Genomic DNA, 26,835 nt, shown 5'->3' with positions numbered 1-26,835 from the left:
GTTCTGCGGTGATGTTACTCTGAGGAATACCGGGTGTGTGTGGCTAGGTTTACAACACTAAGCATTTCAACCAGCCCGCAGAACCACCAAGCTTACGTCATACAGCTGATGTGGACATAATTACAGCAGAATCATTTTTCTAAGCATTGTAAGCCAAAATACAAACAGTTTTTCCTTTCAATTAAGTTGTTCAAAGTGTCTCGGCTTCACTGCCTCATGGGGAAAGACAATTTGCAGTGCCTCTTCTCTGGCTTCAGTCCTCCTTACTGTTCATTTTGAAATTATGTCTCCTTCTTGGCAAGCTGTGGAGGAGATGAGATTTTTCCCATGGGAAAATGTGTGCCTCATACAGCAAGTTGGTGATGTAGCATTTCTGCATGTCTCTCTGTTACAATTCCCAATCTCAGCACATGCAGTACAGCAATGCATTATGTAACACTTTGCAACAAACACTTTCGCAAACTCTGAACAGCCAATGCCAACACAATAGTAACATAATACTTTGACATCAAGGGTTCCCAGCAAGTCATAACTCTGTGGAAAGTCTAAAAAAAGTCTTTTCTCATCTGAGTGGGCAGAGAGCCGTAGGCCTACCTGAAAATAGTCACACATGCACACACACATATTCACACTCGACATGTTTTTCCAGCCCTTATACAAAGTGTGCCTCTGATGACATAATGGGAGCACTGTATCACTGAACCAACAGAAGAGAGCAGATATGTGACAAAACAAGTTCCAACAAAGGATTTTTGAATTTATATTGATAATAATTAATAAAATTTCACTTTTAGGTTTTTTTTTTATCTTACTTTCATTGTATCAAATTTAAAGGGTAAGTTCACCCAAACATGAAAATTCTGTCCTTAATTACTCATCCTCATGTCGTTCTACACCCGTAAGACCTTTGTTCATCAAATTAAGATATTTTTGATGAAATCCGAGAGGTATATGACTCATCCATAGACAGCAATATAATCAACACTTTCAAGGTCCAGAAAGGTACTAAAGACATTGTTAAAAAAAAGTCGACGTAACTGCAGTGGTTCAACCTTATTTTTTTGAAGCGACGAGAATACTTTTTGTGCGCAAAAACAAAACGATTTTGTTCAACAATATATTCTCTTCTGTGTCATTCTCATACGTTGTTTACATCCAGCGCTTGAAGGTTCTACGTCAGAACGCCGACTCATTATTGGCCGGCTCTGCGTCAGCATCACGTGCATGCATCGTGCCGCTCACGTGATCAGCGTCAGCCAATACTGAGCCGCCATTCGGACGTAAACACGGAAGCACTGCACTGTGCTTAATGCAGCAACTACATAAGGATAATGACAGGGAAGAGAAGAAATTGCTGAATAAAGTTGTTTTTGTTTTGTTATTTAAGCACAAAAAGTATTCTCGTCGCTTCATAAAATTAAGGTTGAACCACTGTAGTCACGTCGACTGTTTTTGGGTGAACTAACCCTTTAAAATGATGTCAGGTAAAATGGGTCAGATATGGTTGGAGCGTCTTAGTTCTTTAAGATTCTATTCACTGCAAACGGTAGCTATAATAGTACACAATATAGCCTAACGTTACTTGAAATGTATCAGCTGATTTGATTAGTCCGAGTTCGCAAACGTGGGAGGTGAAAGGTTTTGGTGGGGGAAAAAATTACAAATTTTCATTTATACGGAAGAAAAAAAAAAGAAAGAAAAAAACCCAGATCTGCACAATTGATCTATACAAAAGTGACCCTAAATGTCGTCTTACTACATGTATTATTCTGCCCAACTTTTAATAATAATAATGTTTTAGGCTACTTATAAAGTGCTTTTCACAAGCTCAAGGTCACTAAAACAGCGTATAACAATAACATATCAACAACTTATAGTAAATTTTAAAAAATAAGTAAAAAAAAAAAAAAAAAACTATTACGTAAGTGATCCTCAAACGGTCCGCTGCGCTTGTAAACAAAACTTCAATTCCCACAATGCAAAGCATCAAACGCTACATCAAACAGCTGACTGAGGGTATGGTGAAACCTATGCGAGCGCTTCTCACAGGGCTTCACGGGATATACATACAACGTTTCTGAGGCGGAACAAGCTGACAAGGCGCCCTGTCTTGCTGTCAAACCAGTCCACGAGTATGTTTGAGGAGTATGCTTGCGCTGTGAACTAGTACACAAAAACTTATTTGGAGTAGGACTTTCTCCTCCGTTTAGTCTACATGCGTTTACAAACATGTCTTTGGACTAGTGTTTGCTGTAGTTCGAGCTCATGCCCCTAAAGCCGTGCCAATGCCGAGGAATGGATACTAGTGTCTCTGGCAAAGGTGGAAATATGGTCGCAAGTGATGAGGAGCATTTGGACGGGAGTGATGGCAGTAACGCAGGGATGGACGCGCTTCACCAGTGCAAACTCATCCAGAACTTGATCGAGATCTCCATCTCTAGTCTGAAGGGGCTCCGGACCAAGTGCGCCGCATCTAACGACCTGACCCAACACGAGATACGCGCTTTGGAGGTAACGATTATGTGTTTGTCTTAGAAAATCAAGCTTCAGTGCATATAGACAGTGTTCATTCAGGTTGTTGCATCACATACTTTAGTACCATGACACTAATGTGATTTACCATTAGATGATGAATGATAGTTCTTGATATACCTAAATAATGGTGCTTGTTTTATAGATACAAATTCAAATCATAATTCATTTTTTTCTTGTCTATAATACACCAACATCATGAATGCTAGGGGTCATGGAAACCCCCTTTTAGCACACATTGCTTCCTGGTTCTTGGGGTATTTATTGAGGTTACATCTTCCTACCCTATCCTCATGTAAAGTTTTACTTGTGTAATGTTGTGCATTGTTTTGTAGAAAGGTTTTTCACTTGAAAAAAATGAACAGCACTTTTGAGAAATAACATGGAGTGGGTCACTCCCTTTATATTGAGATCACATGACCAGCTGTGTCATGAAAATAATAATATGTTTACTTTATATGGTGATTTACAAAGTACAAATAAAAATTTAAGCCAAACACTTTTTGGAGTTATTTTTGCAAAAAGTCATTGCAGTGGCGTAATGAACATTTTTCCCTGCCGGTTTTTCAATAATGAAGTTGTAAATGCTTTCATAATAGTTCATAATTGTTATACTCATCCCCGTGATAATCACTGCAATGGAAGAGTTTTGCAACAGTCTGTTGTAGATGCGTAAAATATTCAAAGTCCTGAAGCTGATTTAAAAATATGTTCCATCATGTCAAACAGCTTGTTATCTCAGTTTAGCTCTGCAAACAAGAAGAGCATATGTCAGAGGAGTGTTGCTGCTATTTTTAACCATACCCAGGTATTTTGCAACAGTGGTTAACCCCTCCCACAAAAGTGAACTGAAATCCAAAGTTGGTCGAACCTGTGGAACAGTGTCACTTTTAGGCATGGTTGTATTTTTTTAAACACCATAACAAGAAGTTGCTTTTCCTTGAATACAAACTTATCTGCTTAGTAAGGTCAAGCATCTTCTTCTCTGAATCAAAACATGGCTTTCATGTTCCCTCCCTGATATCCATGCTTGGAGACTCAAACTTTTTTTAATAATCAAGTTGAGCTCGAGGCTTTGTTAAATAAACCATCCAACTTTGAAGATTTTATGATATGGTGCTAGTTCTCACAGACACAGGTAATTGTTACATTGTGGTGGGTTTGGTGATTGTTTTGGAGATACTTATCTACTGGCTGTGTATCTTAGGGAGGTGCTTCAAGTATTTCTCATGATTAAATTCAGAAATAGCAGTCGTTCAAGTCAGGTCATGTCATGTTTTTTTTTTTTTTTATCTCTTTCATTATTCAAATGCATGAAAGAGAATGAAATACATTTCTTTTGAAACAACAGCAACAATTATATAACAGAGTATGATAATGTGTGGTGGACCAAGGCCACACAGTGAACTGTAATTACAAGCAATGTACAATAAATAGTAAGTGATATGTACCCAAAGTGCTATATACAAACTAAAATATTGTGTTAAACAGTGCAGACAGTGTCAGATAGACTAGTGTTGCAAGATGAAAATGATTCTAGAGCTCATAAAATGACTGTAATGCGGCAAGGATTGTGCTGAGGTAGAACAATAACAAGCAGAGTCAGGAGTATGGGTTGCATTTCTGCATTGGGTGGGGGTGGACAGTCCATTTGTTGATTGTCAGTTATTGGATAGTCTGAAAACTTGTGGGAAGAAATTGTTCTTTCGTCTAGTGATTTTGAACTCCTCAAGCTTCCTCCAGATGGTAGGGTTATGAAACTAAAGAGATGGGAACCATATTGAAGCTGTGGGCCTTCCTGTTCAGTCATTGATAGCTGAAAATCCAGGTCCAGTGATGAACTGAGTTATTTTCACTACCCATGGGAGAACTTTCTTTTTTTATCTAAGTTAACATACCAGATGGTGATCCAGCAGGTAACTCAGGTACTCTCCATGACACACCTCTAGAAGCGGTTGAGTTTTCTCTGGCCTATTCACACTAAGAACCATAACTATAAAGATAACGATAAAGATTTAGTTCTAAAAATTGTTCTAAATATAAAAGCATAGCGCTGTTCACACCACAGCTATAACGATATAGAGAAACGATATCATTGGGATCACTTTCAGAATTATTTTTTCCAACAGTTGAACGATAAAACACTGACAGCCAATCAGAATCCATTCAAAATTTAAGGGCTCGTGCATTTAAAATGGCAGACGACATTTGGAGAAGTTAATCGCTGAGATCCGGAAAAAGCCACCACTGTTTGACAAGTCAACCGCCCTTTTCAAGAAAATGGATATATGGAAAACAATCCCATGGAATAAATGGTTAGAAGTATTAATGATTATGCCAGGCTAGCAAACAGTGTAACATAAAATTACCTCAGGTATCCAGCGCTAGTTTCGACAACATTGTCTTGCTTCCTTTGAAGGTGCAGTGCGTTGTTTTTATCCCACTATATTGACTTTGTTAGCTAAATTCACTGTTAGATTTAGGGCTGTTCCGAATACCATTTTTTGAGCTTTCGAAGTTTCGGTAAGTAATTAACACCAAATACTCGAAGCTTCGGAGGAAGGGGGCTGAACATATTCTTCTCTCTAATAAAGGCATCTGTTCACTCTGACAGGGTTCCCACTTATCCTGGAAAACCTTGAAAACCTGGAAAATTGATGACAAATTTTCCAGTCCTGGAAAACACATGGAAAATAAGAGAAAATGTAAAATGTCCTGGAAAATCTTGTTGTTGTCCTGGAAAATTTTTTTTTTTTTTTTGTAATTTTTGGATTTTTCTTTAGTCGAGAACAAAGAGTTTATCTCTGGCCTAAAACAATCACCATTAATTGCAGAAAGTGCAATGTTCAGGAATGCTGAGTTTTGACACGTGAGAGTAGTATTTTCAATGATGTTTAGTCTTGTGTTGCCACTTGCAGCAGTTACCTCATGTTATTAACTGCTCAAATGCATGCAGCGAATGTTAACTGGTAAGCAGCTATGTAATGTTTTAGAAAAACATCGAAAAGCTATGTTTTCTTTTACAGATAAAATGAGCCAAAAAGAGATTTAACTCAGACTGAAAGGTCAAAAATTAATAAATGCCCATGAGAAGGATGCAATACTAATGCAATACTAGAAATTGCAGTTAAGGCGTGACTAATGGACAGCAAAATGCTCATTGGGTCAGCAGGGTCAGACAAAAGCAGGTGGAGAAGAAAAAACATGTTAACTGCAAAAGAATTAAGTGTGAAACCATCGGGAACCCTTTAGTCTCAGGCGCCACCATTTTCCAGAACTGCAACCTATTGTGTAAATGCAGACTAATAGACCTGCCACATATTTTATTACATGTTATGGGTTTCTTTGTTTTTCACTGACTTTGTCTTTGACTAATATTTTTATTTTCAAATAGTAAAACAAAACATTAAAATATTTCCAATGATTGACACTGGCAACAAGAACAATTTGTCATAATGTATGATTAATAAAAAAAAATTTAATAAGTTTAAAAAAAAAAATGTATATCACGCAATTCTGACCTTTTTTCTCGCAATTCTGACTTTTTCCTGGAGTTTTATCTTGCAATTCTTAATTCTTTTCATAGAATTGTGAGATGTAAACTCACAAGTCTTGCCAGAAAAAGTCAGAATTGCAAGATAAAAATATAAAGTCTCAATTACCTTTTTTTTTTTTTTTAAACAAGCTTCCATAGTCATTATGTATGATTAAGAGCTCATATGAAAAACTGGTTTTATAGTTAAGTCATGGCAATAAACTGTAGCTACGCCTTTTACAGACTTAGAGAGCAATATATTAGGCTGCTTTAATACATGATTCCAGTCTTTTATTCCCGTTGTGGTAAAATTGAAAATGTCCTGGAAAAGTCCTGGAAAATGATCGCTGAAAAAGAGTGGGAACCCGGACCGAGAACGGACACTGCACTAGCGATTTAAAACACAGTCTGTTAAGAGCAATACTTTTATTGGCTATTTAAATAAAAAAAGAATGAAAAATCAATGAACGAACTGTAATAAATAAAGAAAATCTCACGTTTGAGTTTTAACAAGCTCCTATATTTCGCAGTAGAATCATTTAGATTGATAATAACTGGTAAAAAAGGCTAATACATTTTCTTTCTATTATTCTATTTTCACAATGTCAAAGCAACACAGCTTAACCCAAAATACAAGCTCAGGCATGCGCTTCTGTCCATACGAGCTCATGCTGTTGTGCGCTCTAACTCCAGTTACCAGGAACACTTTAGTAGGCTAAGAAGAAACAAATATATTTATCAAGTATAACAAGGTTGTGTTCCTTCAACTGTCCATCATATTAAAAACGGCTAGGTTTTATAAGATAATTGTAAAAAAGAGTATTGTATTTTGCCAGATTTTATTCTGTAAGCATATTCAAGAGCGAATGAGAACCGTTTTGCGAAAGGGGTTGCCAGGTGTGCAGGGGAAAAAGGGAAAGAAAAAAGTTAATATTCGAATCCCAAAATTAAAAATTGAATACCAACTCACCGAACGAATATTCGAATAATCGAACATTTGGGTCCAGCCTTAGTTAGATTAGATTGATTACATTAGCTATTCACTCGAAACATAGCATGCTGAAGACATCTGCTGGTTAAAGGTGCGTAAATGCAACAAGAACAGCAAAAACGTGCTGTACACACTTTGAAGCTTAGAACCAAAAGACAGCAATCGTCCGTTGGTGTGGACACAAATATAGTTTTCGTTCTAGTTATCGTTCTTGGTGTGAACGGGCCTTAAATCTCCTCCTCTGTAGGAAAGGAAGATGTGTTCAGGGTCCATGTGTTGAGGTCATTGTTAAGGTGCACACTGTTGATGAGCAGTTGACCTCATTTTGTGATTGTTTTCTTTTCATCAGGCTTTGAGCTGTCTTAACTTTTCTCTGTAGGCCATCTTGTTGATGTCATCAGCTTATGTAATTGCTTTTAAGTTTGGATCCTTGGGTCAGCAAGGTGTGTATAAACCCCAGTGGCACCAGTGTTGAGAAAGGTTGCCTTTGAAGTCAAGAAACACCAGGTGGCCATGGCTCTTTTGATACCTGTGGAGAGACGTAGGTCCAGTGTGCACTCTGTTGCCAGATCTGTAAACAGTATCAAAAGCTTTTAGTGGACAGTTGTGGATGGGTGAAAGAAGACCGAAACAGTATGGCGTCAGGCCTCGGAGAGTGGCTTGACATCCCAAGGGCCGGCTCAAAGTGAGCAACATGGTAACCTGAGTCGCTACAGTATCCAGGTGGTGGCATGGGATTCCCTACCTTCTCACTTCCTGGACATGCAAGGATACAATTTGCATACCCAGTGAAGAGGTTATCAAAATGTGGCCAGAGGGAACAAACACATCCTTCTTGGAAAGTTTCAATCCAGTCCTACTCCGAGAGAGCCACTTTTCTGCAGAGTACGCCTGTGCATGGTTTGAGATCAACTCTGCAAGACAATGGACCTCAACAATGGACTTTAACATTCTCCAACACACATAATCCTGAAGACCTAAAGTAGCTGGTTGAGGTGTGTCAGGAGCTAAACTCTGCAAGAAGGTAACCCTCCAGGAGCAGGATTGGACACCCGATGTAATTTAAGAAGAAGTGTGCTGATCAACACATTTGTTGATGTAGCCTGTTACCAATACAAATTCCTCCATTTAATCTCCATGGCCAATCACTGTGACCGAAACAGTTTGGGCAGGGCTTTGTTTTCTCCCTCTGGCCACACTTTGATAACCGTGGCGATCTGTTTTTCCCGACACTCAAAGCAAAGCACAGAGAGATGGTGCTAAATGGCAATTATCGTTTAGATTCCTGTCAGTAAATCTCACTAAATTCCTGCGGATGAACTGGCTGTCTCTCTGGCCACTGAGAATCTCTGGTTAGAGGTTTGTCTTCTCTGGTCATTGGAAAGATTGCTATGTGTTTGTGCTATTGTGGCTGTTCCTATATTTAGTAAGTGTTCTCAATTCACATGCATGTGATTAGTGAGCAAGATTCCCCAATCCGAGGGAGCGTTTGCAAAAGTGAATCTGACTCTGCATGATACAACCCTGTAATGCCGCAACTCCACTAAGCACTTTGGTGTAGACAGAGGTTATCCATCAAAGGGCCGGAGAACAAAAGTGGTGGAAAGTCTAGGCAATGCATTCTTCCCTCTCTCTGCTTGAACAATAAGCCTGTGAACGTCAGGCCGAATTGCATTAGGAGTAGGGTTACATCAAGCACTCAGAATAAACTGTGTTTATTGATATTGGAGAAGACAAGCAGTTTGCGTTTTGACATCTCTTTTATCTGTCTTGATGGTGGAACAAAAGAAAATCTTTAGGTTCTTGTTTGATCTAGTAAGGAGAACAGATGCAGACCTGGAAACTAGCAGATGTCCTACAACCATGTGTTACACAATGACCTAAACAACCAATGAGTGTTACGTTTCTGTCTGGGAGCAGACCAACACTCTCTCCTTGTAAAGATGTCATGTCATATTAACAGCAGTTTGGAGGTCTGGAGGTCACCAAGACGTTGTACTGGTAGGCACTCCTGCTTGACTGCAGGAAGCAGATCACCCCAGGTGGACCTCCCAGTGGTAGTTGCCAACAATCATTCGAAAATGCACGACTTTGTCGCTGCAAATCATGAAGTCCTCTTATGACTTATATAAAAAATTCCTGCGGCATTAATAGTCTGCATCATAGTCATGTATGTTGCATGTGAAATATGCTCAGCTTTCATTCATTCTGGCTGTTGCATGTATTTAAATTGTATTTTTCTCTATTCGTCTCCACAGATATGCATATATTTTCTGTTGTATGTGTGAACTCATTCCAGCATGTGAGTTGTGGGCCATTTAAAAACTAATTTTGCACAGAAGTGTCATCTGGTTGATGCAGTTTATTTTGAGAACGATATATCGGTCAGTCTGCAATTAAGTGTGAAATTATACCACTTAATCTTGCACATTATGTCTTGACCTTGAGATAAGGTTAAGTCCCGTCAATGAAATTTGTGTTTGAGTCGTATTTTCTTTCTTTCAGTGACGCCGTCTGGCTATCGCTAACTGTTTTCCACGCTCAGTACAGATCTGGCCACAACCACTCTGTGGCCAGAGTCTGTCAGTCTGCAACGCTGTTTGTTCTCAGAAGCAAATCATGCATCTGTTTAAAATGTGTAAATGCAAGGTTTTTTTTATTGGTCAGGAAGTGCTGTGCATTGCAGTCACATTTTCTGCTTGTTTTGTGCTGGTGAAAAACTGTCAGTTGTGTTTTGAGATTTCTTGTGGACAGGCATAGCTGTTTTAACAGACAAAGTATGAAGATGTTATAATGACTTGCATGTTTTGAGAGGTTTAAGCACAAATTCAAAATTACGTCCAAGATTTGTTGTGTGAGAACTTTTTGTCTGGTAAGGATGTCATTAGGCTAACCTATTTTATCTAATTATTTACCAGCATTTGAGTAGTATGGTGACTGTGGTCTACGATAACACATATTCTAATGATTTGTGCTTCGTGTTGCTGGGTATTTGGTGCTGCCCCTGCATGCTGTAGTGACGTCGCTCTTAATGAAGGGGTCTCCCCCATCTGAAGAAAAGGTGGGAGATGTCTGCTATGGAGCATGTATATGCGTCATCTGTGTAAATTAAGAGAAATCCACTACTAATCATAGTTCAGAAGTTCACCCAGTAGTTCACCAAAAAAATGGAAATCCTATCATCATTAAAGGGTTAGTTCACCCAAAAATGAAATTTCTGTAATTAATTACTTACCCTCATGTCATTCCAAACCCGTGAGATTTTCATTCATCTTCGGAATGCAACTGAAGATCTTTTTGATGAAATCTGAGAACTTTCTGTCCCTCCATAGACAGCTTCTCAAGTAGACTTGAGTTGACAGTAGCAGTAGCTTGATTAGGGATGCAGATGTATTTTTGTAATTTATTTTCATTAACAAAAACAGTAACATCTGTAAAAATATTAAAATAAAATTTAAAATATTTTACATTCATTTTTATTGGGTAAATTTAAATATTCTTACTGAGTTAGAACTCTACTTATATGAAAATTACTGTTGGTCTTCCATTGCATCATACATTTAGATTGTAATAACCACAGGTAAAACAACACATGGCACCTCACTACCATGGTAAAAACTAAAGTAGCAATATGGTTTCTATGAAATCATATTGTCGATCGCAAAGACAATGCTGGTAGATCGCACACAATTATAATAAATGCTTTTGTTAAATTTTAATAAAAAGAAATATAACGATGCCCTTTCTTATCCTTTTTAGTTTCTGTCTGACTTGCATTTGACTAATAAATTTTTACCAGGCAAGATTTTTGTTTATTCCGTTGCCATGACAACTAGCCGGCGAACTGAGCGTGAAGTCGGCTTCCTCCAAATACGCACGAAACAAACAGCCGTCTCTGAAGTGATCGTGCACGTACTGAGCAGATGATTTTCATGAACACATCCACAACCTCTTTCATTTTCGCACATAGAGCTTGTTAGTGTATAATACAGTGATAATTAAGGAAGTCAGGAAAAGTATAGCTTGTAGCTACTTAATAATGAATCCATTTGAACGGCCGACCATCGCATGTGCTCCGTCACATTGACACCAGTTTAGACATTGGCAGCTGTGTTTTGTCGACAAAGATTATGTAAAACTGTCTGATTCTATTCAGTGCAAATCATCAGAATAAGGTAAATGCCCTGGCTAATGTAATCTGTTGTGCTGTAAGTATTTTGAGTTTAGTGTTAAAATTGAAAATTGTTCAAATTGAATATCAACAATGAACATTTATTTTTATTTTCCTGAATTCCATGTAGAGATTCAAGCATTTGAATTTAAGCTGTTTTTATGATCTCATTTAGTTGATCATTTTAAAAGTAGATCATCAGGCAAAAAAGTGTGGGCGCCCCTGCTTTATGGTATTTAGTCAAAACGCATAAAAGTGTTAGTTCACCCAAAAAATGAAATTTCTGTCATTTCGTTCCACACCCGTAAGACCTTTGTTCATCTTCTGAACACAAATTAAGATATTTTGATGAAATCCGAGAGGTTTTTTATCCTCCATTGAAAGTAACGAAATTACAACATTCAATGTCCAGAAATGTAGTAAAAACATCGTTAAAATAGTCTAAATGTGACTACAGTGGTTCAACCTTAATATTACGAAGCGAAGAGAATACTTTTTGTGCGTGAAAACAAAACAAAAATAACGACTTTATTCAACAAAGTCGTCTCTCCCCTGCTATTCTGCTACGCTATTTACATTCCAGGTTCTACGTCCGAAGGGCGGCTCAGCAGACACTGGTCAAGTGAGCAGCACGACGCATGCGTGCGATGCTGACGTAGGAGCCAGCCGATACTGAGCCGGCATTCGGACGTAAACACAGAAGTGATGCACTGCGACAACTGCATAACACACTGACAGGGAAGAGGGAAAATTGTTGAATAAAGTCGTTATTTTTGTTTTGTTTTGTTTTTGTGCACAAAAAGTATTATCGTCGCTTTGTAACATTAAGGTTGAGCCTTTGTAGTCACGTTGACTATTTTAACAATGTTTTTACTACATTTCTGGACCTTGAATGCGGTAATTTCATTGCTTTCAATGGAGGATAAAAAAAATCGGTTTTCATCAAAATATCTTAAAGGTGCCCAAGAACGTTCTTTCACAAGATGTAATATAAGTCTAAGGTGTCCCCTGAATGTGTCTGTGAAGTTTCAGCTCAAAATACCCCATAGATTTTTTTAAATTAATTTTTTTAACGGCCTATTTTGGGGCATCATTAACTATGCACTGATTTACACTCGGCGCCGCCCCCTTAAATCGCGTGCTCCCTGCCACACCAGCTGTCGACTATATTACAGCGCATTTACAAAGTTCACACAGCTAATATAACCCTCAAATGGATCTTTACAAGATGTTCGTCATGCATGCTGCATGCATGCTTCGAATTATGTGAGTAAAGTATTTATTTGGATGTTAAAGTTTTATTCTGAGTGAATTTGAGGCTGTCCTCTGTGGCTAACGGCTAATGCTACACTGTTGGAGAGATTTATAAACATATAAAGTTGTGTTTATGAATTATACAGACTGCACGTGTTTAAAAAATGAAAATAGTGACGGCTCTTGTCTCCGTGAATACAGTAAGAAACGATGGTAACTTTAACCTCATTTAACAGTACATTAGCAACATGCTAACGAAACTTTTAGAAAGACAATTTACAAATATCAGTAAAAATATCATGTTATCATGGATCATGTCAGTTATTATTGCTCCATCTGCCATTTTTCGCTGTTGTTCTTGCTTACCTAGTCTGATGATTCGGCTGTGTGCAGCTCCAGACGTTAACTGGCTGCCCTTGTCTAATGCCTTTTATAATGTTGGGAACATCATGGGCTGGCATTATGCAAATATTTGGGCGTACACCCCGACTGTTACGTAACAGTCGGTGTTATGTTGAGATTTGCCTGTTCTTCGGAGGTCGTTTAAACAAATGAGATTTATATAAGAAGGAGGAAACAATGGGGTTTGAGACTCACTGTATGTCTTTTCCATGTACTGAACTCTTGTTATTTAACTATGCCAAGGTAAATTAAATTTTTTGAATCAAGGGCACCTTTAATTTGTGTTCCGAAGATAAACGAAGGTCTTACGGGTGTGTAACGACATGAGGGTGAGCAATAAATGACTGGGTGAACTAACCCTTTAAGTATAAAATGCAAAACTGCTTGCTTATAACAAAAAAATTCTGTAGTTTGAGCTATTTTTCATTGCTCCTTTAATACATTTAATACATTTCTACATCAATAATATAAAATGTGATATGAGTATCCCCCATTTTTTCTACAATACCACGGTTACAGTTAGTTACTACAGTAAATCCATGGTAAATGTTGGTGGATTGTGGATTGAAAAGTATTATAACTGGATTGTTGTTGCACAATGTGTTATGAGAAAGTCAACAGTCAGCACTCAGCACTGTTTCATCTGGCTTTAAACTAGTTTAAATCACCAAGATATTTCTGGTTTTTATCAGAGAATGCATGTTCTGTCCGTGTGCGGGACGGTTCAAACAAGTAGCGTTGTTTCATTCCGCTTATGCCGTGTTTAATGTTTCTCATACACAACAGAAATAGCAGCGCTAATCAGTTTTCAAATTGTCAAGTTGTCATTCACGGTTTACTGCTACACCTAGCCTAAAATCTAGTGTTGTCACCTTGTGTTGACATTGAAACGGCATGATATGTAAATTATGTGTGACGGGCCACATATAATATAGACAAGCTGTGGGCTGTTATTTCGGACACCCTTGATTTAACAAATTGCACAATTGTTTAACCTGTAGAGAATGCTGGCTCGTGACACAAATATATTTTAAATACCTGCTGATTTCCTGTTAAATTGCCACCTGCAAGAACAATTTTGGGACAATTACAGGCCTGTGGCTTATTGCAGAATCATTAAATTTGCAGTGGATGGGAAGAGGGATTGCCACATTGTTGCATGTGTGAGCTCATAAAACCTGTTGATGCGCCAGGGCAGTGGTAATCGTAATTACTTGAGTGATTTTCCTAGATGATGCTCTTTCATGTAATAGACCCTATAATTGACTGAAGAGATCTGGGAAAAACACATTTTGAAGAATCGCAACTCCCTAACGTCTCAGTTTTGGTTTCTGGGAAATGCAAGTCTTTGCTCAGTATAGCGTGAGTGCTCATCAAAGGCTTTTTAAGGCTCATTTGCACTTTGTTTGTATGGATGGAAAGTTAACACATCACTGTGAGGCCCATTAGGTGCGGTGAAGCATAGGCCTCTCAACCGGCTAATGTTTGTTCGTATCAGGAAATCCCCATGCGGTTTTTCAACAGCTTTTTCCCCCTTTCTCTTTTCTTGTATCTTATGACGTTCCACACACCCTTGCACTTTATTGTCTAATGCCTCAATTTTATTAACTTTTTATTTGTGCTTGCAGCTTGCCTTTTTTTAACATCCTCGTTCTTTTCTATGAACATTTTGTTTTTATTCTCTTTTTGATTTTGAATTCTATCATCGAGACAAACCATTTTTTTTTTTGAGCTGTCGCAACATTTGTGCTTTCCCATGTGCCCTACTCAAGTGATTTTAATAGACCTATCATGATTTTGGAGCTAGCAAGATTGTTTAAACCTAGCATGAATTATCCAATATGCCTTTATGTTATTGTCAGAAACAAAAGCAGCGGGTTTGCTTGTATTGGTGACACAGTGTGTAAGAGGATCCACACCACTCCACTACAGTCTACAGTTACCTATCACTGTGACACTTCTTTATGCAAAGCTTTTTATGCATGTCAGATTTGATGAAATTAAGACAATTTGCAGTAGCGAGTGCATGCCGACACAAAAGATCTGGAAATTACGTCATCTAATCACGTGTCTTTCTCCATGAACACTCATGCCAGAAACACTCCTCTTCCTGAAATGACTGTTGCACTGTTTTGCCAGGAACCATAATGATGAAATCAGCGTAACACTTGCTAAACTCTTGATTGCCAATATGCTCTTTTATAACTTTCGTAACAGACACCATCGCACCATATGGATTGTGTGTCTTACCTCTCTAATGAAGCTCATTTGGCATCAACAAGCCTCTCTTTGCGAGGACGGCTGCTTTTGAATGTCACAAAAGATTCTCAACTTTTCCTCCCCGGTCTCACGCAGAGACTTTAGTTAAGCAGGTCCCCCCTGCCCCATACCACCATACCCAGCCACCCCTTGAGAGGTGTAATGGAGACGGCAGATGAGAGCAGAGATACGGCCGTCATTGAATACAGGCGTACTCCTGCACAATGTGCCAGGCTGTGTCTGGTGCAAGCTAACACCATGTTGTGTTTGAGGTTCGCTCGTGGCCGACCGATGCATCAAATCAGCTTGGGGGCATTCTCAGATAGTAGCTAAAGAAAAGAGCCAGCACACCTTCTCAGACTGCTATAGGCCTCTTGAAACTTTAATGATACACTACTTCTCTTTTGAAGACTGCGCTACATGCTATCTTGGCAGTTTTGCAAGGGTGAGGTGATAATACGCTCATACATAAAGCCATCCACTGCTGTCGTGTCTCTCAGTGGAATTAAAAGCCAGTAAGGCGCTCCAGTACTGCAGCTGCGTTCTTACAGAGTGCTGTGACCTTATATAGAGATACAAATGGAAAGAGCTAATCAACTGCACAGGTGGCTGGTTGCTGGGCTACAGGTGCAGGCTGATTTGTCACAGTGACCTACCAGGGCGCTTGTAGACTACAGAGTATAGTTCTTTGTGGTGATCTCTAGATAGAGCACGAGTTTTGATAAAAATGTTAACACTGTGTGAAATCTAGAAATGGTTTCAATTATAACCATTGTTGAAAGCACATCTAATGTTGATGGCATACAATGACTAGATGTGGTCTTTTATATGTTGATGTGGTGTTTTATGTTGTCGATGTGTGTTTTCCATTCCTCCATGTAAAGCGCTTTGGTGCAACCTTGGTTGCCTTTTAAATTGTGCTATATAAATAAGACAAGACAAGACAAGACAAGATAACACTTGTGGTTCTCATAAATGGCTGGTCCTACTGCTGTCCCCGCTCGACAGCACAGTCTGCCTTGTCGCTCTTAATAGACAAAGGCTAAAATTTTGACTGTTTCGACTTTTTTTAAATAATGTTCAGGTAAATCAGTCAGAGACATCTTAAAAAATATGTTGATAACTAGTTTACCCGATAGTATTTCGACACCCCCAGTTTGCCAGTTGGTGGAAAATACAGCTTATTGCAGCCATTGAAGTGGCTCAGGAATCACAGATTCTGACTGACTTTAAAAGACTCTGCAATAAAAAGCATTGCAAACATATGCGTTAGCTGATCAACTTACGCTTTCCGTTGTCAATTGCACTTCTTTTCATTGCATGTCCTCAACCAGGCAACCTGCATGAGCGTTGAATCTGAGGAGGTTGGGACAGGGGAACAAGTCCCTCCTGTATTTTGAATTTGGACTGCAGTACCCATTTCAGCTGTTAGCTTTCAATATTACTTTTTGCATATTTAACCCACTGCATCTTTAACTTTTTTTTACTTCATCGGAATAGTGTGAAACTTGTTAAAGGTTTTGGCACTTGCAGTGTGAACACACACACATCCAACCAACCCCCCACCCACACACACACACACACACACAAAATCATGCACATGATTCAAAAAGGTTAAATGGTCCTGAATTGTTTGATGGAAATTCACAATTGGAAATGAATGGAAACAAATTTCTTCTAGTGACTACGTTTGGTACTGTGCCCAAACAAAATATTACTGAAAGCTCATTTTTTTGGAAATTATATTTTTGGAAATTATATTACTGAAATCTCATTTTTTTTGGAAATTGCATTGGAAAATATATATTTCATATAAAATTTTAAAGTATTTTGTGCATTTTTCATTTTTTTTTTTTTTTACTTTTTAGTTTCACTTTAGCAATATTCTACCAAATGTCTTTAAAAAGAGACCAAACTAAAGTCTGTGCTCCAAAGCATTTAAGATTTATGACAGTTTAAGTTGGAAATTTAATTTTCAAGTCTTTGCTCAAAAAGTGGTTAATAGGTAATAAATGGATCATAACTATTCCATAAACATAATTTAATACCATAAAATCCCCTAAAAATACAAAATATTAAATGAAAAACATTATGAAACTAAAATATTGTACATTCATTTCATTGAAAAAATAAAAAAGGTCATTTTTGAGCAGCACCAGAGGGTTAAGTTCATGCAAATAGTTATAAAGAAATTTACGCAATTAGAAAAATGAACTTTGATTTTGAAGCAATAATGCCACTTTGTGTATTGTATAATGTTTTCATTTGCTATAATGTAATATCTTGCGATTATCTTCATTCGGGGCCTTTCTGAACAAACATTGATGGGATTTAAATTTAATTTGGTTAATCTGCACATTGTGTTATAACATTTTTATTTTTTTTATCATTTATATGTGTGTGTGTGTGTGTGTGTGTGTGTGTGTGTGTGTATGTATGTATGTTACCATTCATTTTTTATGTTTTATGTGAGTCTCATGCTCACCAAGGGAGGCTCCATTTATTTGATCAGAAATACAGTAAAAACTCTATCTTTGTGACATAACGGTTTTCTGTTTGAATATATTTTATAGGCTAAATGCAATTTATTCCTGTGATGACAAAGCTGAATTTTCAGCATCATTACTCCAGTCTTCAGCGTCACATGACCCTTCAGAAATCATTGTAATGTGATTATTTATAATGAAACATTCTTATGTCAGTGTTAAAATCTTTTTTTCTTCAGAATTATTTGATTATATAGTAAGTTAAAAAAGAACAGCATTTATTTGAAATAGAATTCTTTTGTAACATTATAAATGTCTTCAGTCACATTTGATCAATCTAATGCATCCTTGCTAAATATAATATAAATATATTAAAGGTGCCCTAGAATCAAAAATTGAATTTACCTCGGCATTGTTGAATAACAAGAGTTCAGTACATGGAAAAGACATACGTTGAGTTTCAAACTCCATTGTTTCCTCCTCCTTGTGTAAATCTCATTTGTTTAAAAGACCTCAGAAGAACAGGCGAATCTCAACATAACACCGACTGTTACGTAACAGTCGGGATCATTAATATGTACGCCCCCAATATTTGCATATGCCAGCCCATGTTCAAGGCATCAGACAAGCCAGTATTAACGTCTGGAGCTACACAGCTGAATCATCAGACTAGGTAAGCAAGCAAGGACAACAGCGAAAAATGGCAGATGGAGCAATAATAACTGACATGATCCATGATAACATGATATTTTTAGTGATATTTGTAAATTGTCTTTCTAAATGTTTCATTAGCATGTTGCTAATGTACTGTTAAATGTGGTTAAAGTTACCATTGTTTATTACTGTATTCACGGAGACAAGAGAGCCGTCGCTATTTTAATTTTTAATTAAATTTTATTTTAATTTAAACACTTGCAGTCTGTATAATGCATAAACACATCTTCATTCTTTATAAATCTCTCCAACAGTGTGTAATGTTAGCTTTAGCCATGGAGCACTATCAAACTCATTCAGAATCAAATGTAAACATCCAAATAAATACTATACTCACATGATCCAATCCATGCATGCAGCATGCATGACGAACATCTTGTAAAGATCCATTTGAGGGCTATATTAGCTGTGTGAACTTTGTAAATGCACTGTATAACTGCACTTATAGTCGAGAGCTCAGGGGGGCAGGGAGCGCACGATTTAAAGGGGCCGCAGCATGAATCGGTGCATAGTTAATGATGCCCCAAAATAGGCAGTTAAAAAATTAATAAAAAAAAATCTATGCGGTATTTTGAGCTGAAACTTCAGACACATTCAGGGGACACCTTAGACTTATATTACATCTTTTGAAAACATGTTCTACGGCACCTTTAATTTTTATCTTTCAGAAAATTAAATCTTACTGACAAACTTTCAAATGGTAGTGTATATCTATTCTACAGCTATACCCGTAATTATATTTATAAGCTTTAGCTGTATCTCTGTTTACAGCTTTAGCTGTATCTATATCTACATCTATCTATAAATCTATATGCAGCTATTTATATCTGTATATGTAAACCAGTATAGTTTCTAGTTCATGCAGTTTGTAGCCAATTAAGTGAATTTAAAAAAGAAAGAAAAAAGAAGAAGCACCAAACATCCTATGGGACCAATTCTTTTACCTAATTTTACCTAAAGTAACCTTTTTATTTTCAAGCAAACTTTATATCTTTTCAGTCAGTGAAAACGACCTCTTCTTTATGAGCACAGTTGCAGCTGTGGTTGTTTGCGAGGTGGTTGAACTTGTACCTGTAGAGGCAGGTGTAAGGTGGTTTCTGTTAACCTGCGGACCGCAGTGTCTTGCTGCTCCATGATGTCACATGGGACTCTGGCTGCAGCGGCCAAGTGTGTTCCAGCCAGGGTTGCCATAGTGGCGGAACAGACGCCCCCGTGAGAAAGAGTCCAGACTCCCTTGCCATGATAACCAGTGTCTATTTATAGACAGCACTGTTTATTGCAGTGGGAGCGTTACAGAAACAAAGGGAGGGCACCGTCTGAAGCGTATTTGTCTTGTGAGCCTTGAACATTATTGGCTTGTTGTTTTTAACCCAATATGAGTCTAGTGATGGTAGGATAATGACGGGCAGAAGCACTGGTTGGTATTTGAACCGAGCAAGAAAGCATGGCGTGTTTGTGTACAGTGTTTGTGTGCACTGTAGTTGGTTGCCTAACTGACACCGCACACACACACACAACACCTTCATCGCCCACCCGTTTACAATGAAGTCACACATGGGGATTTCCTTTGCACTGTTCTCGATTTGCATTTTGTGTGCAACGCTCACTTGCGGACACAAAGGTTTAGAGAAAAATGCTGAATTATCACATGCGTTGCCGTCCTTATTTCAATCTTTTATGTCATCTGATTAGTCACCTTGAAACAGCTCTTTTTCTCTGAAGTGCTCTGAAACATGAAATCTTTTTTCCCTGCTTTAATATCTAATGTCATCCTGTTTTAAAATCCCCCCAAGGATTTTAATTAACAAACAGCTTCATATTAAGTCAATTAGAAAAGTTAATTTTCCTTTAAAGGACTAAAAACTAATTAGAGGACAGATGGTGTCAATTTAAAAAGCAAACAGATATATTACTTAGCTCAGTGAGTCTCAAATCAGTTGTTACACCAGTTACACCAGTTTGTCTATGTGTGTGATTGCCATCTACAGGTGAAGCTGGTGAAGTACATCAGTAAACAGTTAGAGTGGAAGCAGAGTGTTCAAGAGAGTCACAGACCGCTGGCGCTGGAATCTTACCCAAACCTCACAGACTGGCTCTACACTATCAACCTCCGGCCAGAACTCATTGAGGTACCAATTGTGTGTTTATACTGAATGCATTTGTTTCTTGGTTCCTTTATTGCCTTGAGAAATTTTAAAGTTGACCATATTTCCCTGCTTCATGACCTTTATTCAGCTAATGGACCATTTTTGATTGGTGTTTTTTGTTTTGTTTTGTTTTGTTTTGTTTTGTTTTGTTTTGTTTTGTTTTGTTTTGTTTTGTTTTGTTTTTTTGTGTTTTTTTTTTTTTTTTTTGTGTTTTTTTGGTTTATTTTTTCTTTTTGATCTTGTGTGATTGTGTGAAAAAAACAGTCATATATATATATATATATATATATATATATATATATATATGTATGTATATATATATATATATATATATATATATATATATATATATATATATATATATATATATATATAATGTAGAATAAATAAATAAATGCATACATAAATAATTAAATAAATATAATAACATTTAGAATAATATTTTAATGAAGTTTTTACCTCAATTTTGCATTATCTACTAACCATTTTATTAAACACAGTAAGGCACTTCTGTAAAGCATGGCCTCTTGTACCTTATTGCTGTTTCTGTTTATTTTATTATACAGCAATATTTAAAACATGAAGTTTGTTTCTTTTTTATACAGCATTATTAAAAGCATGAAAGTACAATATAATCTCTTCCCTTTAAAAACAGGCTTCTTAAACTGTATCTTCTACTTAAAGACTGTCTGTTTAAAAAAGTGTATGTTATTGGAGGGTTTGGACAGGGGAGGAAAGATGTTTTGCTTGCTCGCTGCTGTGGTGTCTGTGGCGTTTCAGCCCTTGTTGGATCCACACACCTGATCCCACTCCAAAGCTCAGAATGTGCAGTGTCAGCCACTGTGTCAAAAACTCTCCCGTCAGTCTATTTTTAGACTCCAAAAGGGGTGTCTCTCGCTGCCAAAAGCCACCCCCCTCCTCGCCCCATAACTGTCATACACAAAGCTGACCAGAACAGCACTGCATTCATGACTGCCTGAATGCGCAGACTTGTTTGTTTTCAATAGACACTGAAACAGACAAACAGGGAAATAAACAGCGTATACAAGACTGAGGAACAAAACTTTAAAAATAAAAACAATTTATCCTAGTGTGGAAAGCATGGGTCACTTTGCGGCATGCCTCTGATTAGCTGACTGCTTCACTTTGGTCACTGCGGTAGGACAGCATGTTTTTTTTTCTCATGTTTTTTATTGTCTACTCCAGTTTTCCTCTCTTCGATGTCCTAAAATACTCGCCTTGTTGTTGTATACTCGCAACAGTCCATTTCGGTCTGTCTGTGTCAGCCTGTGGCCTGGTTTTGCTTTTGTGTTGACCCAATATGGTACAAAAATTGTGTATTACATAAAGGTAAACAAATGTTTTAAAATGTATTAATTTTATTATTATATTACTCATTTTAATCATTTAAGAAAAATAAAATTATATTATTTTGGCAGTCAGTAATTCACAGCACAAAACATATTGTGGTCAGCATAAATCATGTTTATTCTTTTTGCAAGAAAAAAACATATTTAATGTAGTCTGGAAAATATTTTTGTTTTTTTGCATATTTTTTTTTTTTACAGTTACATACAGTATGTTCACATAAATATGATGACGCTTGATAAGCCTATTTATTTTCCTACCCTATATACATTTTTATTTATTATTTTATTTTATTTTATTTTATTATTTTCCTGAGACCCAATTTTGAGTCACGACTTGACAATCACTGCCCTAACCCTACAAGTTTGTTCTTTAACGTATCACACCAGGCTGCTACAGTGATTCACGGGGCAGGAATGCATGCATGTGGCAGGACACCCACAGGCAGCCTGCCCCTCTCGGAGAGGACAGCAGGGAATCCAGTGGCCCCATTGTAATTGAATGGGATAGAAATTTCTCAGGAAGAGCAGAGGAATGTTATTCCTCCTGCACTCTCAGAAAAAGTAATAAAAAATCCATTACTGGGACGGTACCCTTTAAAAAGGTTCTAAAATGTGTACCTTTGAGGTACAAAAATGCACTCTTTAGTTATAAAGGAATACCTTTTGAAAGGGTACTGCCCTAGTGACAGCTATTGTACCATTTTTCTGAGAGCGCGGGGCCATCAAGATGGCACTTCGGCCAATTTGGTTGTATTTGCATGATTAGACAGTTTAGGGAAGCTTGCTACGTTGGAGTTATTTTGCATATGTGTGACTTGTGGTTCCTGGTGCGTCTACAGAACTGCTGGGAAACACCTCTGCTGTCTTTGATATCATTACTGCTTTGTGAGTATTTGTTTACAGTTACTAGAAATGCAGAACTATCTAGGGTGTCATCATGCTGTGACTGATCATATCCATAGGTGTTGTTACGTAAAAACTGTTATCATATCCTTTATATCTGATCATGTTTATACATTCTGATGTCATGATGTCACAACCTGCTACATCTGATATCATGCCCTTTATGAAGTTACAGCTGACTTAGGCATTTAGGTCACACTTACATCACATTACTTAACAAAATGTCAAACCAAGCAGCATATAGCACTTGTTTTTATAACAAAGTATTTATTAGGTGCTTTTTAGTGTTTGTATGAAGTCAGTTCCTCTCAGGTTTTGCTTGAAAGAGTGCTATATTTCTTTAAAATAAAGACTACTTTGGTTTGAACATTTGTTCTGTAATGCAATAACGTTAAGACTTTAAGTCAGGTGTCCAAATACTTTCAGGGCATCTGATCATGTCCTATCTGTAACCATCTCATCATATAGGTTAAACAAAAATATTAAAAGTATTTTTGTTGATTGAAGTAAAGCTGAAATAGTTGAATTATTAATATAAATATTAGATGCAGCACTAAAATTAATCACTGGAAATTAATTATTAAAAAAAACGAAATAAAATAACAAAATCACAAAAAAATTAAATTAAAAAATAATATAAAATTAAAAGCTATATATGCTAATAGCATATGAATAATACTAAAATAACACCGATTAATACTTATCTGTTGTGTGCGAGGGTCAATGAGCAATAACAGAGAGTTGACGTCACTGCACTTTATTTTGTATATTGTGACTCATTCTTTGAAGTTCCAACAGCTGCCAGAGTCTGATGGGGTTTCCCATTGCTCAATAACTGTGACCGAGTGGAGCAACAACCATGATGCACCATTCAGATTTATGCTTATATATTTCTTGTTTCTGTATTTTGTCGTGGTGACTGATTATGAGTCGCTTATGGAATATAATGCTTATATTAAATCAACCAGGGTTTGGAGCCTTTGGATTTGGGCAGTCCAAAACATGCCAACGTGTGTTATTGAGTAAGTCTAAAGAGCACAGGCAGGAGTGGTTGTCTGAGTCATATTTTTTGTGGGCCACATCCTGTGGATCCACTAGAGGCCTTCCTTAAGGCAAAGATACAGAAAAGAGATAGAAAGAAAAAAAGAGTGACGAAAGCAATCTCACCCAAACCTCTGTTTCCTGTGCTGTACCCCCTTTTTTGCTCTCCTTTGTTCCTCTAATGTGGCCTGTCTTTTGGCCCAGGATGATCACTCATGCACAAAATGTATGGTGACAGGTCAAAGAACGACTTAGGCCAGCCTAACCCTCATTAATCTCTGTTTCACACAGTCAAAAGACATCCTGCTCAGTTAATAGCCTCATAAATGAGTCTTTTTGTAGAACATGTGGAATCTGTGATGTCTGCGCTGTTAGTGGTTGTGGAGATGACAATAAGGATGTGCAAAATTGCGTATTTTTGAAGTCGACTAGTCAGTGGGTTGCCTGAACAACTAGTTGGATAATCTGTTTTAAGGAAACTTTGTATAATTAGGCTGGTTTCAAGTTCACCTGACCCCAGTCAGAAGCGTTTCAAAGGGGGCCTTTACACAACGGCAACAGAATGGATCAGAATGCTATGGAAACTTGTTTCCGCCATTTAAATAAAAAATAAAAAAGCTAATTGCGACTTTTTATCTCACAATTCTGACTTTTTTCTTGCAATTCCGAGTTTATATCTCACGGTTCCTACTTTTTTTTCTCAGAATTGCGTGATATAAAGTCAGAATTGCGAGTTTTGAAGTCAGTTGGATGATATAAAGTCAGAATTGTGAGATATAAAGTCTGAATTGCGTGTTTTGGAGTCAGAATTGTGAGTTATAAAGTCAGAATTGTGAGATATAAAGTCAGAATTGCGAGTTTTGAAGTCAGTTGGATGATATAAAGTCAGAATTGTGAGATATAAAGTCTGAATTGCGAGTTTTGGAGTCAGAATTGTGTGATATAAAGTCAGAATTGTGAGATATAAAGTCTGAATTGCGAGTTTTGAAGTCAGTTGGATGATATACAGTCATAATTGTGTCATATAAAGTCAGAATTGTGAGATATAAAGTCAGAATTGTGAGATATAAAGTCAGAATTTTGTGATATAAAGTCAGAATTGTGAGATATAAAATACCTTTTTTATTTTTTTATTTAGAGTCTTGAAAATATGAACTATTTTGAACCTGAAATGGCATTTTAGAAATGCAAAACTATTTACAGCATGGAATTTTATTTTATTGTCTTTATTATTTTTTCTTATTTTATTTTAACAGAAATCGATCTTTTGATAATTAGTTTTCCACTTTTCCCCCATGGAAAAAAATAAATAAAATGTCGGTCCCACTTTATATTAAGTGGCCTTAACTACTATGTACTTACATTTAAATTAATAATTTAATACAATGCACTTATTGTGTGCATACAAGTTTTTACATTGTACTTATATTTTAAAAACACCTGCATGTAATTACATCTGTAATTAATTTCTGTAATTACACTTATAATTACACTGTTGACCCATCCCTTACACCAGTGGTCGCCAACCCGTCGATCGCGATCGACCGGTCGATCTTTATCACTGTTCCAGTAGCTCGTGAAAACAACAGAAATATGAGTGCAAAAATACATTACATTTCTCCAGTCTTTGTACTGTATTTTTGTATTTATTTTTCTGTTATTTTCGGGAGCTACTGGGACAGTGATAAAGGTAAATATCCCAGATCATGTCCGAGTCTGTAAACGGCCGTAAACAAGAGGCCAGAGACGCTGAAGACGGACGCAAAGAGGAGAAAATTCTGTAGCAGGCAGAGCAGCTCACTGTTCACGATGCTCGAAATATAGGAAGAAAATATAAATATTGAATTAGGGGTGAAGGGTTATATGAATGCATCTCTAAAAGGAATTACTGTCTTCAGAAAAAAACGATGGTAATGGCATTTTATTTTCCTCTTTATCTCCAAATAAAGTAGCTAATTATTAGCGCAGTTCAGCTTTGTTTACACATCGGTAACCAAGGAAACTCTGTATCACTGCTGCTCCTGCTGTTTTTGTTTCAAGCTTTTTTGTGTAGCATAAAATTTCACAAAGATAAAATCAGACCGTTGTGTTTTTGCTTTAAATCTTGAAATTAAATCTCAATTAATTCAAATAAAAAAAAAAAAACTGCTAATGCAATGTGATAGCATCTTTGTTTGGATTGTGATTAAAAAGCAGTGGTTCCCTCTAATTTGAAATGGCTATGTATTTTTGTTTATAATAATAATAATAAATATCTGCAACCAGTATGAGAATCGGCCAATTTGCTTGTAAAAATAAATAAATAATTCAGAATCTAAATTGGCCATGAAAAAAATACAACTACAATCTGGGCTGTCTTTTTCTATCAAGTAGATCTTGTCTTTCATAAAGGTCGAGGTCAGGGATCTTGGGCTTAAAAAGGTTGGTGACCACTGCCTTACACCTTACCCCTATCCTTAAGCCTACCCATACCACCAAAGCTTTCTCTAACCTTACCCGTATCCCACCTCAATAGCAGCAAAAGTGTTTTGCAATTCAATATGAACCCAATAAGTACATTGTACTTATTTTTTGATGTAAGTACAAAGTAGTTAAGGCCACTTAATATAAAGTGGGACCAAAATGTCAAAGATGAAAATGCATGGTGCAGGCTATCAAGTTTAGTTGGAATTTTTGTTTGTTTGTTTATTCATATTTATAAATAAAAAAAACTATACCATTGTCATATAAAATTTGTTAAAGTGTAATTTTCATGTGCATGTTTTTTCAGTACTATTTTATTTTATTTCTTGGAGAAATTGATCTTTTGATTATTAAGTTGTGCCACTATGGCAGAAATTACCACTTTTTCCTGTGGAAAACAAAATGTCAAAGCTAAAAATGCTTGGCTAATAAGTTGCAATTTTATTTAGTTCTATGTATATTATAACTTTTATTGATTGATTGGTTGATTAATTGATTGAAAAAAATACTAAATATAAGTTGTTAAAAAGGGTCTTTTTATGTCTTTGGTCGTTTGTTTTCTTAAGT

General features: G+C 36.9%; 1 protein-coding gene across 5 annotated transcripts in view; it reads left to right on the top strand.

The window, feature by feature from the left end:
- The first annotated feature begins 1,992 nt into the window (after positions 1–1,992).
- Positions 1,993–26,835, top strand: part of ksr1b (kinase suppressor of ras 1b) — a 50,152-nt gene continuing 25,309 nt past the window's right edge. For 3 of the 5 annotated variants that reach the window (XM_048161384.1, XM_048161383.1, XM_048161382.1), the window contains exons 1-2: positions 1,993–2,511; positions 20,333–20,473. In XM_048161384.1, the coding sequence (XP_048017341.1) occupies positions 2,266–2,511; positions 20,333–20,473 (387 nt within the window). In that variant the 5' untranslated portion in view covers positions 1,993–2,265. Of the gene's footprint in view, positions 2,512–20,332; positions 20,474–21,495; positions 21,650–26,835 lie in introns of those variants that run through there. The other 2 variants (XM_048161385.1, XM_048161387.1) reach the window with 2 other exon arrangements.

The sequence above is a fragment of the Megalobrama amblycephala genome, linkage group LG16 (genome assembly GCF_018812025.1).
Source record: "Megalobrama amblycephala isolate DHTTF-2021 linkage group LG16, ASM1881202v1, whole genome shotgun sequence".
In the NCBI taxonomy this organism is placed as follows: Eukaryota; Metazoa; Chordata; class Actinopteri; order Cypriniformes; family Xenocyprididae; genus Megalobrama; species Megalobrama amblycephala.
The sequence above is the reverse complement of the archived record's forward strand: the minus strand, read 5'-3'. Positions and strand labels throughout refer to the sequence as shown.